This window comes from Dama dama, chromosome X (assembly GCF_033118175.1).
Source record: "Dama dama isolate Ldn47 chromosome X, ASM3311817v1, whole genome shotgun sequence".
Classification (NCBI taxonomy): domain Eukaryota; kingdom Metazoa; phylum Chordata; class Mammalia; order Artiodactyla; family Cervidae; genus Dama; species Dama dama.
Genome location: NC_083714.1, coordinates 115,324,773 through 115,344,732, shown reverse-complemented (window position 1 = coordinate 115,344,732; position 19,960 = coordinate 115,324,773). Strand labels below are relative to the sequence as shown.

The following is a 19,960-nucleotide window of genomic DNA, read 5'->3' as shown; positions in this document are numbered from 1 at the left end:
AACCTCCCCAGAACTGCAAAAGCCCAACATAGAGCCAGAGGTTTATAACAACAATAAAAAATGTGACTGAGAAAAAAAAAGCTCAAAAGCTTAATTAGATTTTATAGTGCCAATAAAATTGACAACTGCAACGGGGGGAGGGGGTGGGGATAAAGAAAAAAAAGAAAAATCCAAAAGAATCTACAGAACAAGTCAAAACACAAGAATAATAAATGTTTTTCTTGAGTCACTGCTGTCTGAATCCTTTCCCTCTATGGGAGTCACAGTCAACCTCACCTCCCTAGGATGCCCTCTAGCACTGTGTTGATCTCTAGACCTGCTGTAGGGGCAGCTCATATTCTAATGTCCTACTCTGTGTTCTTGCCTCCAATGTCCACAGGTATCAGAACTAGTGTGTTTTCTTTTGTGGGAGTTCTCAGTGACCTTTTATATATTCCATAGACACAGAGTCTGCCTAGTTGATCGTGTGCATTGAGTCTGCAGCTTATACAGCTGGTGGGAAGGTTTTGGGTCTTTTTCCTTAGTCACACTGCACCTGGGTTTCAATTGTGGTTTCATTTCCACCTCTGCATGTGGGTCATTCACTGGGGTTTGCTCCTGAGGCTGCCTTAGAGGACCTGGGTTTGCCCCTCTGAGGGCCAGGTGTGGAGGTTGGGCAGCTGCTTGGGTCGCAGGAGTTCTGGCAGCACTAGGTACTCAGGGGAGTTGGTGGCTAGGGCAGCAGGAAATATAGTGTTCTAGAAGGGTATGGCAACCACTATTGGCCAATATGCTCCAGTATTCTTGCCTGCAGTACCCCTGTCCCTGACAGAGAAGCCTGGCAGGCCACAGTCTACAGGGTCACAAAGAGTTGGGACACTACCTGAAGTGACCCTGTGAGCATAGGCACAAGATTTTTTTTGCCTGTGGCAGCTCTGCCCCAGTTAGTGTTGAGTTTGAAGGTGGTGTAGCTGCTTGGCTTGCGGGAACCCTGGCAGCGCCAAGTGTGTAGGGACATGGGCTGCCTCTGCTGCAGTAGTTATGACCCTATCAGAGTCTTTTTTTAAGCATCTTGTAGTTGGCAATCAGAAGGCCTCTTTGACCAGTCTTTCTCCATAGCTCTGCCCATTCAAGCACTTAGAGGGCTTCCTTGCCTGGGGTCCTTCTCTGTTGTTCATTGCATGAGGCACATAGAGGGGCTCCCCGGCTGGGGTCCTACTCTGTAGATCAGCGCATCAGGCACTTAGAGGGGCACCTTGGGTGGGGTCCTACTCTGTAGTTCAGTGCATCAGGCATTTGATGGGCCAGCCTCTCTATTGCTAATGCTGGTGTGTCAGTGGGGAGAGGCTATGGTGATAACTCCACCCGCTATGTGTGACTCTACTACCATGGCTGCCTGGCTTTCCTCCACAGGCATTTCCCACCACAATCTCTTCTCCCACATCCCCTCGATCTGTCTGTCCGAGGTCAACAGTAGCCCTTGCCCGGGGATTGCTCCACAATCCATAAACTTCAGCTCCCAGCCACTGCACCATCTGGGATATGTATGGCTGTGGCAAGGACTGTCTGATTCTCATTCCATTTATGCTACCACAGATCAGCTGTTTCACTCTCAGCCTTAAATGTTTCTCCTCTGACTCAGACAGTTGCCCTGATGTGGGGATTGGACCCCTGCTTCAGTTCCCCCACCTGCCGAGGGCAGGTCCAGTGCTGCTAACACTCCTGTTTTTCCCCCTAGTTCCTTTGCCCTACTCCATGTCCACCTACTCCTCCACCGTCTTGTTCTCTCCCTTGAATGTTGAGTTATAAGCCAGCTTTTTCACTCTCTTCTTTCACTTTCATCAAGAGGCTCTTTAGTTCTTCTTTGCTTTCTGCTATTAGGAGAGTGTCATCTGCATGTCTGAGGTTATTGATATTTCTCCCAGCAATCTTGATTCCAGCTTGTTTTTCATCCAGCCCAGCATTTCACATGATGTACTCTGCATATAAGTAAAATAAGCAAGGTGACTATATTCAGCCTTGATGTACTCCTTTCCCAATTTGGAGCAGTCTGTTGATCTATGTCCAGTTCCAACTGTTGCTTCTTTACCTGCATACAGTTTTCTCAGGAGGCAAAGAAGGTGGTCTGGTATTCCCATCTCTTTAAGAATTTTTCACAGTTTGTTGTGATCCACATAGTCAAATTTCATGCAAAGATGGGCACAATAAAGGACAAAAATGGTATGGGCCTAACAGAAGCAGATGATATGAAGAAGAGGTGGCAAGAATACAGAGAAGAACCATACAAAAGATATTTTCATGACCTAGATAACCATGATGATGTGATCACTCACCTAGAGCCAGACATTCTGGAATGTGAAGTCAAATGGGCTTTAGAAAGCATCACTATGAACAAAGCTAGTGGAGGTGATGAAATTTCAGTTGAGATATTTCGGGATTGGGAATACATGTAAATCCATGGCTGATTCATATCAATGTATGACAAAACCCACTGGGAAAAAAAAAATAATAATAATAAAAATTAAAAAAGAAAAAAAAAAAAAAAAGATTATGCTGTGAAAATGGTACATTCAATATGCCAGCAAATCTGGAAAACACAGCAGTGGCACAGGACTGGAACAGGTCAGTTTTCATTCCAATCCCAAACAAAGGCAATGCTAAAGAATGTTCAAACTATTGCACAATTGCACTCATCTCACACACTAGCAAAGTAATGCTCAAAATGCTCCAAGTCGGACTTCACCAGTATGTGAACCATGAACTTCCAGATGTTCAAGCTGGATTTAGAAAAGGCAGAGATACCAGAGATCAAATTGCCAACATCCATTAGATCATTGAAAAAGCAGGAGAATTCCAGCAAAACATCTGCTTTATTGACTATGCTAAAGCCTTTGACTGTGTAGATCACACCAAACTGTGGAAAATTCTTCAAGAGATGGGAATACCAGACTACCTCACATGCCTCCTGAAAAATCTGTATGCAGGTCAAGAAGCAACACTTAGAACTGGACATAGAACAACAGACTGGTTCCAAATCAGGAAAGGAGTATATCAAGGCTGTATATTGTCACCCTGCTTATTTAACTTATATACAGAGTACATCATGCAAAATGCTGGGCTGGATGAAGCACAAGCTGGAATCAAGATTGTTGGGAGAAATATTTCAATAACCTTAGATACACAGCCAATACCACCTTTATGGCAGAAAGTGAAGAGAAACTAAAGAGCCTCCTGATGAAAGTGAAAGAGGAGAATGAAAGAGCTTCTTAAAACTCAACATTCAAAGAACTAAGATCATTGCATCTGGTCCCATCACTCCATGGCAAATATATGGAGAAACAATGGAAACAGGGAGAGACTTTATTTTTCTGGGCTCCAGAATCACTGCAGATGGTGACTGCAGCCATGAAGTTAAAGGACATTTGCTCCTTAGAAGTAAAGCTATGACCAACCTAGGCAGCATATTAAAAAGCAGAGACATTACTTTGCCTACAAAGGTCCATCTAGTCAAAGCTATGGTTTTTTCAGTAGTCATACATGGTTGTGATAGTTGGACCATAAAGAAAGCTGAATGCAGAAGAATTGATGCTTTTGAACTGTGGAATTGGAGAAGACTCTTGAGAGTCGCTTGGACTGCAACAAGTTCCAACCAGTGAACCCTAAGGGAAATCAGTCTTGAATATTCATTGGAAGGACTGATGCTGAAATTTAAACTCCAATACTTTGGCCACCTGATGTGAAGAACTGACTCATTGGAAAAGACCCTGATGCTGGGAAAGATTAAAGGCAGGAGGAGAAGGTTGGATGGCATCACCGACTCGATGGACATGAGTTTGAGCAAGCTCTGGCAACTGGTGATGGACTGGGAAGCCTGATGTGCTGCAGTCTATGGGGTTGCAAGGAGTCGGACATGACTAAGTGACTGAACTGAACTGAATCAACAAGACATCTGCAGCCACACTGCAAGATGACCAAGAATCATTTTGGGAGCTTGCAGAACTGCCCTATGTCTCCTTCTAATTGTAAAGTAATTAACCTTCAATTATAATATATAAATTAATTAAAAAAAAGCTGAGCACCAAATAATTGATGGTTTTAACTGTGGTGCTGGAGAAGATTCTTGAGAGTCCCTTGGGCTGCAAGGAGATCCAATCAATCAATCCTAAAGGAAATCAGTCCTGAATATTCATTGGAAAGACTGATGCTGAAGTTGAAGCTCCAATACTTTTGCCCCCTGATGCAAAGAACTGACTCATTGGAAAAGACACTGATGCTGGGAAAGATTAAAGGCAGGAGGAGAAGGGGACGACAGAGAATCAGATGGTTCGATGGTATCACAGACTCGATGGACATGAGTTTGAGTAAGCTCCAGGAGTTGGTGATGGACAGGGCAGCCTGGCATGTTGCATCCCATAGGGTTGCAAAGAGTCTGACGTGACTGAGTGACTGAACTAACTGACTAACGCAGTCAAAGGCTTTCTCATATTCAATAAAGCAGAAGTAGATGTTTTTCTACAATTCCCTGGCTTTTTCTGTGATCCAAGAGATATTGGCAATTTGATCTCTGGTTCCTCTGCCTTTTCTACATCCAGCTTGAACATCTGGAAGTTCTCCATTCACGTACTGTTGAAGCCTAGCTAGGAGCATTTTGAGCATGACCTTGCTAGCATGTGAAATGAGTGCAAATGTACAGTAGTTTAAACATTCTTTGGCATTGTCGTTCTTTGGAATTGGAGTGAAAACTGACCCTTTCCATTCCTGTGGCCATTGCTGAGTTTTCCAACTTTGCGGGCATATTGAGCACAGCACTTTAACAATGTTATTTTAAATAGCTCTGCTGAAATTCCATCACCTCCACTAGCTTTTTTCATAATAATACTTTCTAAGGCTCACTTGACTTCACACTCAAGGATATCTGGCTGTAGGTGAGTGATCACACTATCGATGTTGCATGGGTCATTTAGATCTTTTTTATATAGTTCTTCTGTGTATTCTTGCCAGTCAGGCAGTTCAGTCGTCCAGTCATGTCTGACTCTTTGCAACTCCATGGACCAACTCTACTGCGGTGTGGCTGTTTTGTAGATAAGTTCATTTTTGTCATATTTTCAGTTCAGTTCTGTCTGGTAACTCAGTCATGTCCGACTCTGCGACCCCATGAACCGCAGCATGCCAGGCTTCCCTGTCCATCACCAACTCCTGGAGTCCACCCAAACCCATATCCATCGAGTCGATGATGCCATCCAACCATCTCATCCTCTGTCGTCCCCTTCTCCTCCTGCCCTCAATCTTTCCCAGCATCAGGGTCTTTTCCAATGAGTCAGTTCTTCGCATCAGGTGGCCAAAGTATTGGAGTTTCAGTTAGATTCCATATATAAGTGATAAGACATTTGTCTTTCACTTTCTGACTTACTTCACTTCATATGGTGATCTGGTTTCCATCCATGTTGCTGCAAATGATATTATTTAGTTCTTTTAATGGCTGAGTAATACTCCATTGAATATATGTACTATATCTTCTTTATCCATTCATCTGCTGATGGACATTTAAGTTGTTTCCATGTCTTGGCTCCATAAATAAAACTGCTACAAATATAGGGGTACATGGATCTTTTCAAGTTACAGTTTTGTCTGGATACATGCCCAGTGCTGGGATTACCGGATCATGTGGTATTTCTATTTTTAGTTTTCTGAGACATCTCTGTACTGTTTTCCATAGTGGCTGCACCAACTACGTTCCTACCAACAGTGTAAGAGGGTTCCCTTTTCTCCGCACCCTCTCCAGCGTTTATTGTTTATAGACTTTTCTTAATGGTGTGAGGTGGTACCTCATTGTAGTTTTGATTTGCATTTCTTATAATTAGCGATGATGAATGTCTTTCTACTGTTTTTGATACTCAGGAAAGGGTTTCAGATTTCTGGAATACATACATTCTTGTTCCTTGTCAGGCCAGGAAATTTGGATGATATTTTGTAAGGTGTTCCCAGGTTGAAGACTAGGTTTGATAATTACACATGAGGTCAATTTCGGCTATGATTTTAAGACTATTGATAATAAATACTTGCCTCTGTCCACATGGTTTTGTGAGATCTCCTGGTTTGTTCCTACCAGCCAAGTGTTTCTACCACTGGGAAGTGCTTGGCGTGTCATCCCAGATTGCACAGTGCCCTCTTGCCTTGAGACAATTTGGTTGTTGCTGTTGTTTGGCTGCACTGTACATGATGTTAGTTCTCTGACCAGCGACTGAACCTAGGCTCTCAGCACTGAAAGCAGAGAATCCTAACCTTTGGATCAGCAGAGAAATTGTGAGACAGTTTCTAAACCCAATAGATTGACATAGATGGCAAGATTTCTTTATCTAGACGAGGGTTCTTTCAATTCTGTTCCTTATTTATGTTCTCTCAAGTAGCCTTCTCTCTGAGCGAAACTTTCCCCTCATTCTTGGATGGTCTGGATTCTTTTTAATAGCTATTGACTTGCAAATTAATCAAAAGCATAATAAAGTTTATAGTGGTATTTGATGAGGAGCAGCTCTGTTGGAGAATGTTTGCCAGGAGAGATTCTGTGATAAGAGGCAACTTGGCCAGATATCATTCAGTGGGCAGATAGGAGAAACCCTTCATGTTTGAGTCTTTACTTCAAATATGTTCAGTCTGGCTTTTTACAGCTGGGAAAGCGATACCAATTGTTAGTATTCCCAGTGTTCATTCTGAGCCACAGTATTTTAATAAATTGAGAGGCAATGAGGGGAGTCTTGTGTGGGCAAAAGTACAAATTTGGGAATATAAAACTCTGGTTCTGAATCATGAGTGCACCACTTAATAGCCCTGTGATGTTTCTTCTCTGAGATTCCACTTTTTTATCTGTAAAAATCGGAATCATAATGTCTTTTTCATGGGTCATTGTCAACGTTTATGGGTGTGACACTTAAAGCAGAGTGCCTGTCATTATAGTGACTAAATGTTGTGATGGTTAGGTTTTAATAATAGATGCCACACGCATAGGCCTACAATCAAAATGAAAAAGTCAGGAGTGCAGGAAGCATGCAGCCATTGGCATCAGGCTGCTGTGACATTATTCTGCCCACATTTATTATTTCAAGTGCTTTTTTTTTTAATTGTTTTTGGTTTGACAGTATTTTTTGTCAGTCACCGTGGTTTTGTTCTCTTAAAGGAATATGAAACTCTAGCTCTAGACAAGGATTTAGCTGGTAGGCTCTGCAGCAGAGGCTGAAGCAAAACCTAGTAGCAACATCTGTGCAAGTGGACAATAATAAAAAGAGCTAATATCTGCTGAGTTCTTCCTTTATTTGTTGGGAGATAGGTTTGTCTATGGGTGACAGAGACATGTTTTAATTACGACTTACACAAGATGGAAGTACATTGCTCTCTAACAGGAAAGTCTGAATTGGTTGGCAGCTTTGTGATGTTGTAATGGTGGCTCCATTATTGCATGGATCTAGGTGCCTTGTGTTTTGTAGTTCTACCATCTTGAAAGTTTGGCTCTTCTTCCAAGATGACTCACCCCTATATTCTCATCCTAGCTTCTGGCAGGGAAGAAGGGTTCGTGGGACAGGGATACCCCTTTTCCATTAGGGACATGACCTAGAGGTTACCTGTATCATTTCTGATCATATCATATTGGCTAATATTTGGTCTCATGGCAAAACTAACTGCAAGGCATGCTGGGAAATATAGTCTTTGAGTGGCCATGAGCCTAGCTAGACATTCCACTAATAGAAAAATGGAGAACACATATTAGGAGATGCATACTGGAATGGTCTATTCCACAACTACTATGTGCCATGCTGTGCTTTACACTATAGTTATGCTCATGACAGCATCATCTTATTTAATGCTCACAACAACCCCATGAGATTATAATTACTATGAAATTTTTTTTAAAAAACAGAGGGAATATTTTGAGACAGAGAGAAGTTAAGTCTTTTTAAAACGTCTTGAGATGCAGAGAGGCTAAAAAATTTTTTTAAAATCTCAAGGGAAATAAGGGGCAAGGCCAGGATTTGAACCCAGGGAGTCTGACTTTGGAGCCTTATGCTATAAACCACTGTATAGTTCTTGCTTGCTCAGTATTTTTCTCAAGCCTTGATGTTGTCTGCTAGACGAAACTGTGGATTATTGAAAGGCATCAAGGAATCAAGCTTTGTGAAGCTTTTATTACTTCCTCTTCCAGGCAGTTAATTGCTTCCCTTCTAGAATTCCTAGCTTATTTGATGCAAAATAGTGTTCAGCACAATTGGGTCTAAACAGGGTAGCAAAAGAAAAGCAACACCACAGACACATGTGACAGTAATTTTAATGAAAGCAGTTCCTGATTTGAAAGCAATGTGTCTATGCCATGATAAAGCAAGCACTCTTTGTACTGCATTGTACAGTTTTGATTATGGGATAGAATAAATTGAATTCAGTATATCACTGGAATATAGAAATGAAAATATTGTCATTCAATGACAGTTGAGACTGTTGGCCTCTGTAATATTTAGGATTTCTACATATAAGTCATCAATTCACATATGAATACACATTTATCTATGTAGCAACAAGCAAACCTAAAGAATGAACTGATGTTTTTAAAATACAAAGGCACTCTGAGTTTATCTTAAGTGGAGAATTGGCCTTAGCTGGAATTAAATGTTTTCAACATCTTTTTTTTCTTTTTTCTGTGTGTTCCCTTTAAAAAAAAAAAAAGAAGTGTAGCTGATATATAATATGTTAATTTCAAGTATACAGTGTCTACCTGCTCACCTTCTGTGGTGGCTGCAATCACTGATGACTGTGACAACCTTTTTTTTTTTTTTTTTTTTACTGATATGGCAGGCAGTATTCCATTTATTAATAGCAAAGTGATTCAAGTACACATGTATAATGTATAATGTATTCCTTTCCAGGTTCTCTTCCACTATAGGTTATTATAAGATAATCTGAATATAGTTTCCTATGCTATTCAGTTGGCCCTTGTTATTTATTTTCTATATATAATAGTGACTATCTGTTAATCTGAAGTTCTAAGTTATCTCCCCTTACCCTTACTTTCCCCTTTGGTAGCCATGGGATTGTTTTCTATGTTGATCAGTCTATTTCTGTTTTGTAAATAAGTTCATTTGTATCATTTTTATGATTCCACATGTAAGTAATATCTAGTATTTGTCTGACTTCACTTAGTATGATAATCAGTATGGGATAAGACCCATCCATGTTGCTGCAAATGACATTATTCTTTTTTATGTCTGAGAAATATCTTTTTCATAACATTTTTTTTCTTTGTATCTTCATTACTTTTCAACAGTTGATTTGGGGCCATATTTATGTCTACTACACTTTTTTTATACCTATCCAGTACTCTTTGTTTTTGTTTCCAAATGAGAACAAAGAGAGGAAATGGTGAGAATTTTAATATTTTAAAGAATCAAAATCAATTTTGCTTTCTGATCAAAAGTGTACAAACAAAATTAAGGAAGATGGAAAAATTCTAGAAATCCTTACTGTAGTTTTCCCAGGCTTTCATTACTTTTTCAAAGTATGTCTGATATCAGTTTTGGCCAATTTTAATTTGATTTTATTCTCAGGAAATCTAACATTGTACATTTTTCTCTTCGCATTCTCTTTTTGAAAAAAAAAATAATAATAATGGCTTCACATTGTAAACTCCTCTATAATTCCCGAAACACATTCAGTTCAGTTCAGTCACTCAGCTGTGTCTGACTCTTTGCGACCCCATAAACTGCAGCACGCCAGGCCTCCCTATCTATCACCAACTCCTGGAGTCCACCCAAACTCATGTCCATTGAGTTGGTGATGCCATCCAACCATCTTATCCTCTGTCATCCCCTTCTCCTCCTGCCCTCAGTCTTTCCCAGCATCAGTGTCTTTTCAAATGAGTCAGCTCTTTGCATCAGGTGACCAAAGTTTTGGAGTTTCAGCTTCAACATCAGTCCTTCCAATGAACACCCAGGACTGATCTCCTTTAGGATGGACTGGTTGGATCCGAAACATATTACCATACTTAATTGCCTCTGGCTCTCACAACAACCCTTGAGGAAGATAGGAAAGGAATCAGTATCTTCATTTTGAAGTTGAAGTACTGAGACCTGGAGAGATTAAGTGGAATGGCCAGTAATACCTAGTATGGCTGAGATTTCCTCCCTCCCGCCCCATTCCCTTCCTTTCTCCCTTCTTCCTATCTTCTTTCTCTGTCACTCACCAGCTTTCGCTTATGCTCTCTTTTTTTCATTCAATTAAATGATAGCTATTATGTTCCTGGCACTGCTTAGATGCTATAAAATGAAAAGCTGAACAAAACAGATGCAGTCTTGCCCTCGTGGAAATTCCAGAGGAGTTCGCGAGACATACATGAAACCAGTTTAAAAAAAAAAAGTACAATTAAAAAATATGGTAAGTTCTGTGAAGAGAAAGAACACAGTTCTCTGAATGTGAATAAGATAGGAATCTGCAGTAGATTTGGTAATCAGAGAAAGTCACTCTGGGTAAGCAGCAGTAAAGCTGAAATAAAAGAATATATGAAAGCCAGCCAGATGAAGAAACTAGGCTTATTTAAAAAAGATTATTTTTAAAAAATAAATAAAAAGAAATAAAAAAGATTACTTATTTATTTACTTTTGTCTGTGCCAGGTCTTCCTTGCATTTGTGTGGGCTTTCTCTAGTTGTGGCCAGTGAGGGCTACTCTCTAGTTGCGGCTCTCGGGCTCAGTAGTTGCTGTTGAAGGGGCCTGGAGTGTGCAAGCTTCAGTGTCTGTGCACACAGGCTTAGTTGCTACATGGCATGTGGAATCTTCATGGACCAGGGTTCGAACCCATCTCTCCTGCATTGGCAAGCAGATTCCTTACCCGCTGCACCACCAAGGAAGTTCCTAGGCTGTATGTTTATCATTTAGGGTAGGCTAAGAGATGTTCAAAGAACAGTTCCAAATTCTTACCCTTTACTTTCTCATTACCCTTTCTCCTCTTCTTGAGAAATGCTTGTGTCCACTTAAGGTGAAATTATCCTAGGTATGATTGAATTTCCCTGGTGGCGTAGCGGTAAAGAATTCACCTGCCAGTGCAAGAGACATGGGTTTGATCCCTGGGTTGGGAAGATCCCCTGGAGAAAGAAATGGCAACCCACTAATGATTGAATTAGGTCAGTTTCTCAAAGATTTGAAACATCTGTAAGCAGCTTGTGAGTGAAAAAGGTTGCCTGCCATATCAACAAACAAAGGGATGTTGTAACCATCAAGTCACTGCAGCCACCCTAAGGTGCACCCTGAGGGGACTCAGGATGGGAAAGAACAGGATACTGGCCATAAATAACTGAGCTGCAAATCAAAGGAATGATTTCCCTGAGCCCAGACTCTTGCCTCTTCCCACACACACAGAAAAGGGCTAAATTCATTATCTTGAGCTTCTGGTTGGTTTTCCTTACTTGTTGGTAATTTTTGATGTTCCTACTCCTTGTTGCAAAACTCCTATGTATCCTGGCTCCTCTCTTTTTTCTTCTGAGCAGTCCCTCAGAGCTATACCTGAGGGGCGGTCTCCCAGGCTTCAGTCCTCAGCAAGTCTGCCAAATAAAACAATTCTCAATTTTTAGGTTATCCATTTTTTTCAGTCAACACGCTTAATATTTTGTGCTGCCTATGAAATTCTTCCCAGCTTTCCCCACAGTCTCAGAGGTTGCTCTCAGAATATGTGGGACAGTTAATGCTGGTTGTCTTAGGAATTCGCAACTGGTGTGTTTGGACCTTGAAATTCTTGCTTCTCTGTGTCCTTTCTGTGGCGGCCCAAGTCTTTTCAGACTTTGGAACTGGGAGCTAAGTGAATGCTGATTGCTAAATAAAGTCCTGTGAATAGAACATATAGAAAAATGCAATCTAAATATTTGACTTTATGGCCATAATTTCTCCAAATGGTCTCAAGTTCTAGTTTAAGGAGCAATCAAGTAGTTAAACTTCAGGCACCTGATCTTAAAATTTATTTTTTTTTTGTCTCTGGAGTATCGTAGAATACCCCATGTTCTCAATTTCTTATTCTTTGGCCCACTATCCTACTGGGATAGGACTGCGGTCTAGGATTATTCTTTGTTCCACTCATTTTGGTCATTTTTTCTTTATGATTGTTGCATGAATTGTTACAGATTGTGACTAGGCAGTGTTTTATTTCTCCTGTGCCCTGAGGTGTTTAAAGGTTTGTGTGTCAGAAATCCCTTGCATTCCTATATACTAACAATGAAAAAACAGAAAGAGAAATTAAGGAAACAATACCATTCACCATTGCAACAAAAAGAATAAAATACTTAGGAGTATATCTACCTAAAGAAACAAAAGACCTATACATAGAAAACTATAAAACACTGATGAAAGAAATCAAAGAGGACACAAACAGATGGAGAAACATACCATGTTTATGGATTGGAAGAATCAGTATTGTCAAAATGGCTATTCTACCCAAAGCAATCTATAGATTCAATGCAGTCCCTATCAAGCTACCAACGATATTTTTCACAGAACTAGAACAAATAATTTCACAATTTGTATGGAAATACAAAAAACATCGAATAGCCAAAGTAATCTTGAGAAAGAAGAATGGAGCTGGAGGAATCAACCTGCCTGACTTCAGACTCTACCCCAAAGCCACAGTCATCAAGACAGTATGGTACTGGCACAAAGACAGAAATATAGATCAATGGAACAGAATAGAAAGCCCAGAGATAAATCCACAAACCTATGGACACCTTATCTTTGACAAAGGGGGCAAGGATATACAATGGAAAAAAGACAACCTCTTTAACAAGTGGTGCTGGGAAAACTGGTCAACCACTTGTAAAAGAATGAAACTAGAACACTTTCTAACACCATACACAAACTCAAAATGGATTAAAGATCTAAATGTAAGACCAGAAACTGTAAAACTCCTAGAGGAGAACATAGGCAAAACACTCTCCGACATAAATCACAGCAAGATCCTTTATGACCCACCTCCCAGAATATTGGAAATAAAAGCAAAACTAAACAAATGGGACCTAATGAAACTTAAAAGCTTTTGCACTACAAAGGAAACTATAAGTAAGGTGAAAAGACAGCCCTCAGATTGGGAGAAAATAATAGCAAACGAAGCAACAGACAAAGGATTAATCTCAAAAATATACAAGCAACTCCTGCAGCTCAATTCCAGAAAAATAAATGACCCAATCAAAAAATGGGCCAAAGAACTAAACAGACATTTCTCCAAAGAAGACATACAGATGGCTAACAAACACATGAAAAGATGCTCAACATCACTCATTATCAGAGAAATGCAAATCAAAACCACAGTGAGGTACCATTATACGCCAGTCAGGATGGCTGCTATCCAAAAGTCTACAAGCAATAAATGCTGGAGAGGGTGTGGAGAAAAGGGAACCCTCTTACACTGTTGGTGGGAATGCAAACTAGTACAGCCACTATGGAAAACAGTGTGGAGATTTCTTAAAAAACTGGAAATAGAACTGCCATATGACCCAGCAATCCCACTTCTGGGCATACACACCCAGGAAACCAGATCTGAAAGAGACATGTGCACCCCAGTGTTCACCACAGCACTGTTTATAATAGCCAGGACATGGAAGCAACCTAGATGCCCATCAGCAGATGAATGGATAAGGAAGCTGTGGTATATATACACCATGGAATATTACTCAGCCGTTAAAAAGAATCATTTGAATCAGTTCTAATGAGATGGATGAAACTGGAGCCATTATACAGAGTGAAGTAAGCCAGAAAGATAAAGAACATTACAGCATACTAACACATATATATGGAATTTAGAAAGATGGTAATAATAACCCTATATGCAAAACAGAAAAAGAGACGCAAAAGTACAGAACAGACTTTTGAACTCTGTGGGAGAAGGTGAGGGTGGGATGTTTATGTTTCGAAAGAACAGCATGTATATTATCTATGGTGAAACAGATCACCAGCCCAGGTGGGATGCATGAGACAAGTGCTCGGGCCTGGTGCACTGGGAAGACCCAGAGGAATCGGGTGGAGAGGGAGGTGGGAGGGGGGATCGGGATGGGGAATACATGTAAATCTATGGCTGATTCATATCAATGTATGACAAAACCCACTGAAATGTTGTGAAGTAATTAGCCTCCAACTAATAAAAAAAAAATAAAAAATAAAAAAAAGAAAAGAGTAAAGAGAAGAAAAAAAAATAAAAAATAAAGGTTTGTGTGTCTGTTGTCACGCATGCATGTGTGCACTCAGTCATATCTGACTCTTTGAAACCCCTTGGGCTGCCAGGCTTCTCTGTCCATGGGATGTTCCAGGCAAGAATACTGGAGTGGGTTGCCATTTCCTGTTCTAGCATATCTTCCCTACCCAGGGTTCAAACCAGTGTCTTCTTGAGTTTCCTGCATTGTCAGGCGGGTTCTTTACCACTGCACCACCTGGAAAGGTCTGTTGTTATTCTCCAAATAATTAAATTGGAGTTTTCAAATGAGAATTCATCTCATTTTAAAAGTTGTAGCTTTTACAGGTTTTCAAAAGTAAATTGTGTGGAGTTTTTCTTACACTCAATTTCAGGAGCCAGTTGTTCATGAAAAAAAGACACAAGGATGCTTTGTAAGTTCTAAATCAGGGAGTAGAAAACATGTGTTGTTTGTTCTTGTCATTTCTGCTCAATTGGACAAGAAAGGGAGAACTTTGTTTTCTTTTCATTATGGATTATTACAGGATATTGAATATAGTTCCCTGTGCTATATAGTAGGACCTTGTTGTTTATTTTATATATAATAGTTTCTGTCTGCTAACACCAATCTTTTAATTTATTCCTCCCCCATGCCCTTTTCCTTTTGGTAACCATCTGTTTGTTTTCTGTGCCTGTGAGTTTGTTTCTGTTTCATAAGTAAATTCATTTGCATTATATTTTAGATTCCGTCTTTAAGTGGTGTTTGTCTTTTCCTTTCTGACTTAACTTCACTCAGTATAATCTCTAGGTCCATCCATGTTGCTACAAATGGCATTATTCTTTTTAACGGCTGAGTAGTATTTCTTTTGAATAGCTATTTTCTAAATCGTGTGTAAATAGATTACATCATATAGTAAAAGAAAGGACATAGAAATAGCATTTATTTAGTACTTGTGTAGCAGGAAACAAGCTGGTATCTTCCCATATATTTTCTTGAAGTGAATTGAAATGAAGTTGCTCAGTCGTGTCTGACTCTTTGTGACCCTGCGGATTGTAGCCCACCAGGCTCCTCTGTCCATGGGATTCTCCAGGCAAGAATACTGGAGTGGGTTGCCATTTCCTTCTCCACTTAGTCTTAAAAATGGTCACATTGGAATATTACTCCTGTTTTTGAAATGAAGAGACTGGAGTTGAGTGGGTAAATCATTGTTTACATTTGAACAGGTAATTCATGATGGACCCAGGATTCAAACAAATGTATATCTAATAGCAAAGCCCATGACTCAGCGGCAATTGTTTGATCTTCAATGATGGGCAATGTCTTTGTAGCAAAGTTCACATTGGCTTGTTTAAGGCAGCGATCCCAAAACTTTTTGGCATCAGGGACTAGTTTCGTGGAAGAAAATTTTTACATGAACCTAGTGTGGGGGTGGTTTTGGGATGACTCAAGCATATTACATTTATTGTGCATTTAAAGTGAAAGTGTTAGTTGCTCAGTCGTTTCCGACTCTGTGTGACCCCATGGACTGTAGCCTGCCAGTCTCCTCTGTCCATGGAATTCTTCAGGCAAGGATACTGGAGTGGGTTGCTGTACCCTTCTCCGGGGGATCTTCCCAACCCAGGGATGGAACCCAGGTCTCCTGCATTGCAGGCGGATTCTTTACCATCTGAGCCACCAGGAAAGCCCATTGTGCAATTAATTCAATTATTATATCAGCTCTACCTCAGATAATCAGGCATTAGATCCTGGAGGTTGGGGACCCCTGACTTAAAGAAATCACCCATGTTGCCAAGTTTGATTTCACACTCTTGCCTCATATCTAGGCAAGGAGACAATATGGCATTGTGCATGCCTATAGGCTGGGGTTGTGCTCCCTTGTTACGGTATCAAAGACACCCTGGAGAAGTTAGAGTAGAATGTAAATAAATACTAATAGCAAGTAGAAGTGCCTGGATAAGATTTCAAAATCCAAGAGTAAGACACAAACATTATATTTTTCCACTAATGAGATCAAAGGATTATTGATTCTGGAGGAAGAAATTATGGATTTTTGAGTCACTTGAATGTAACTCCTTGACCCTTTCAAATAGTCTCCCCAGTGAGCACATCCCTTAGATAAAGATAGCTCTGCTCCTCTTTTGTAAGTGATTTTTTCCCTCTCCTTCCAGGAAGTTGAAGAATGAACTCTTGGAAGCAAAACGCAGAAGCGGGAAGACTCAACAAGAGACCACCAGGGTCTGTGCCCACTGTCAGAGAAACCTGGGCTTGATATTCGACCGGGGAGACCCGTGCCAGGCCTGCTCCCTCAGAGTGTGCAGCCAGTGCCGGGTCTCAGGCCTTGATGGCAGCTGGCGGTGCACCATCTGTGCAAGAGTCGCGTGAGTTTCTTGCCTTTGTGTGCAAAGTCAGCTTTGATGACTTAAGAGTTGGGGACGGGGGGAAGCAAGGAGGAAGAATATGTAAAAGGTAGCGGTAGAGAATAGAATTGAAAGTATAGACCCACTAGAAGTTCAGTAGTGCTTTGGAAGGGTGTGATGTGTATTTGTGTGTGTCTGAGACACAGAAACATTATACGGTTGGAAGCCTCACAGGACGTGGTCTCTTCCCTCAGGCTTTCTTAGAGCTGCACTTGGCTCCACCCAGCTTCTTAGGGTGTGTGTGCTCAGTCCTGTCTGACTCTTTACGGCCCTGTGGAATTTTCCAGGCAAGAGTACTGGAGTGGGTTGCCGTGCCCTCCTCCAGGGGATCTTTCCAACCCAGGGATTGAACCTGCATCTCCTGCATTGGCAGGCGGGTTCTTTACTAGTGCAGCCTGAGAAGTCCAAAACTGGGTTTAGTAAACTGCAAATCAAGGTGCAGAAATAATTCTGGATATCGTCCTGTCTTCCTCATGAAATCAAATTGTTTACTTGGGGTATTTCTCCATATATGTGTACAGAAAAAGTATCAGCAATGCACTTTGCTTTCTACTTAAAAGGAACATGATACATCTGTGACTCAAGTACATAATGTAAAAGTCGCTCTTTTAGACCCTGAACTCTTCTTAGAAAGTTTTTCTCAGTGTGAAATAATGGGTCTTTACAACTCTGCTCCCCTTTACTTCACATTTCAGAGTTGGATATAAAGGCTCTTCCAGTATTGTCAAATTGGAGAAGGAAATGGCAACCCACTGCAGTATTCTTGCCTGGAGAATCCCATGGACAGAGGAGCCTGGTGGGCTATAGTCCATGGGATCACAAAGAGTTAAACACAACTGAGCGACTATTACTTACAGTATAGTCAAATAATGACTTACAGAGGAAATACTGGACAGAATTTCCTCAATTATAGTTTTGCCTCTATACAATTTTGCAGGACCATTTATCCCTCTCTACTCTTAGTGACCACTAGAGGACAACAAATCAGAACAGGAAAACTTGGAAAGAGACTAGCACCCCCTTTTTTTTTTTTTTTTTTTTTAATGAAAACATAATGCACATGGCTTTTGTTTTTAACTAGAGTTAACTTATACAAAAGGACACAAATGACAAGTGTACAACAGGGTTTCTCAATTTCAGCATCACTGAAATTTTTGGCAATATGGTTCTTTGTGGGGGAGGGAGGGCCTGTCCTGTCTACTATGAGATGTTTAGCAATGTTCATGGCTTCTACCCAGTAGACACCAATAACACTCCTCCCTTTTGCAGTGGTAACAATGACAGATTCCTGCCAACATTGCCACATGTCCCGTAAAGAGTAAATGTCTTTGAGAAGCACTCATGTACAGCTTTGCAAATTATCACAGTTTCTGTGTAACTACCATTCAGGCAATGAAGTAGAAATGCTACTGACACCCCAGAAGCTTTTCTTCTTCCTCCTCCCAGTCACCAGTCCCTTCTTATTCTCCAGATATAAATATTATCCTGCTAGCACCATAGGTTAACTTTGAATTTTTAATACTTTAAATTGATTTTATGCTTTAAATTGATTTTAATTGTTTAAATTTGTTGATTTTATACTTAAAATATTAAAAAATTTAAATTTTTTATACTTTAAATTGACTCATACAGTGTGTGTGTATTTGTTCATAACTACTTTTGGTCACCATTATGTTTGTGAGACATCCATTTTAGTTGCATTTTGCAGTTGTCTACTCATTTTCACTTTTATACTCATTTCACTCATTTTCACTATAGTGTTTGTTAACACTCTATAACTATATAAGGATTCATATACCATTCTATCATTGATGTATATTTGGGATGTTTCTAGCTTTCACCTCTTAAAAATAGTGTTGTTATAAATATTCTTGTGCATGTCTCTTGGTACATATGTGTATGTATTTCCATTGAATATGTACATAGTAAAGTTGCTGGGTCATAGAATATATGCATGTGTTTCATTTCAGTTGTTGTTTAGTAGCTAAGTTATGTCTGACTCTTTGTGACCCTATGGACTGTAGCCCGCCAGGCTCCTCTGTCCATGGGATTTCCCAAGCAAGAATACTGAAGTGGGTTGCCAGTTCCTCATCCAGGGGATTTTCCCAGATCAGGGATCAAACCCATGTCTCCTACCTTAGCAGGTAGATTCTTTACCACTGGGCCACCTGGGAAGCCCCACGATACCGATTTGTTTTCCAAAGTGGTTGTGCCAAGTTATCCTTTCACTAGCAATGCATGAATGTTGGTTACTTTATATTTTTACAACAGTGTTTTTTGTTTTTCTATTTTTATAATTTTGTTGGGTATGTAGTGGATTAATTGCATTTTTCTTTATTACCAATGAGAACGAGGATATATTCACATGTTGATTGACCATTTGAACATCTTTTTCTGTGAAGTGCTGGTTCAAGTCTCTTGCCTTTTTTTCTGTTAGGTTATCAGCCTTTTACTGACTAGTGTGAAGGAGTTCTTCATATATTCTGTGTACAAACCATGTTGGTTCCTTGCGTTTCAGATATTTTTCCCCAACTTCTGATGTTCCTTTTCATTCTCTCAGTGGTGTATTGAAGAACAGAAATCTCTAATTTTTAGTAACTCATTTTGTTCATCTTTTCCTGTATGAAATTAGTGGGTTTTTTCTTTCTGTATCCTAACGGGGAAAAAAAAAGCTTTTTGTAAATGTTGATAAAAATATTCTCCCGTGTGATCTCCTGTGTTATTGTATTACCTTTTTAAACTTACAGTTGACTTGGAACTGATTTTTGCATGTGCTGTGAGTTACAAATTCCTTTTTATATTTTAATATGAATATTCATTTGATCCAGCAACATTCATTGAAAGGACCATTTTTTCACTTCTCTACAGTGTCACCTTCACAAAACAAGTTTCATTTCTGACTACTCTGTTACATGTGTAATGTACCAATGCCACGTTATTTTAATTCAATGTAGCTTTATAAAATTTTATATCCAGTGGGCTTGCCACTTTGCTGTTTTTGTTCAAAATGCCCTGGCTATTATTGGCCCCTGGTATTTTGAAATACATTTATAATCAGCGTTCCATAAAACAGGTCCTACTAGTGTTTTTATAGGGACTACCTTACATCTACAGAAAGTTATGGAGAGAATTGATGTCTTTCAATATTTAGTCTATTGATCCACAAACACTATGTGCCCTTTCATTAGTTTACCTTTGATTTCTTTTAGTAATATTTCATATAATAATTTTCCTGATACATCTTATATATCATTGGATCTAATCCAAGTATTTGATTTTTGTGTTATTATAAATAGTACCCTTAAAATTTTTTTTATTTTCTAATTGTTATTGTTATGGAGAAATGCAGTTGATTTGGGTAGTCCAACTTTGTATTTGGAAATCTT

The 19,960-nt window shown here is 39.8% G+C and overlaps 1 protein-coding gene across 1 annotated transcript in view; it reads left to right on the top strand.

Annotated features, from left to right (window-relative positions):
- Window positions 1-19,960, top strand: part of SYTL5 (synaptotagmin like 5) — a 265,631-nt gene that overhangs the window by 160,217 nt on the left and 85,454 nt on the right. The window contains exon 4 of the mRNA XM_061136176.1: window positions 16,326-16,535. Within this exon, the coding sequence (XP_060992159.1) occupies window positions 16,326-16,535 (210 nt within the window). The remainder of the gene's footprint in view (window positions 1-16,325; window positions 16,536-19,960) is intronic.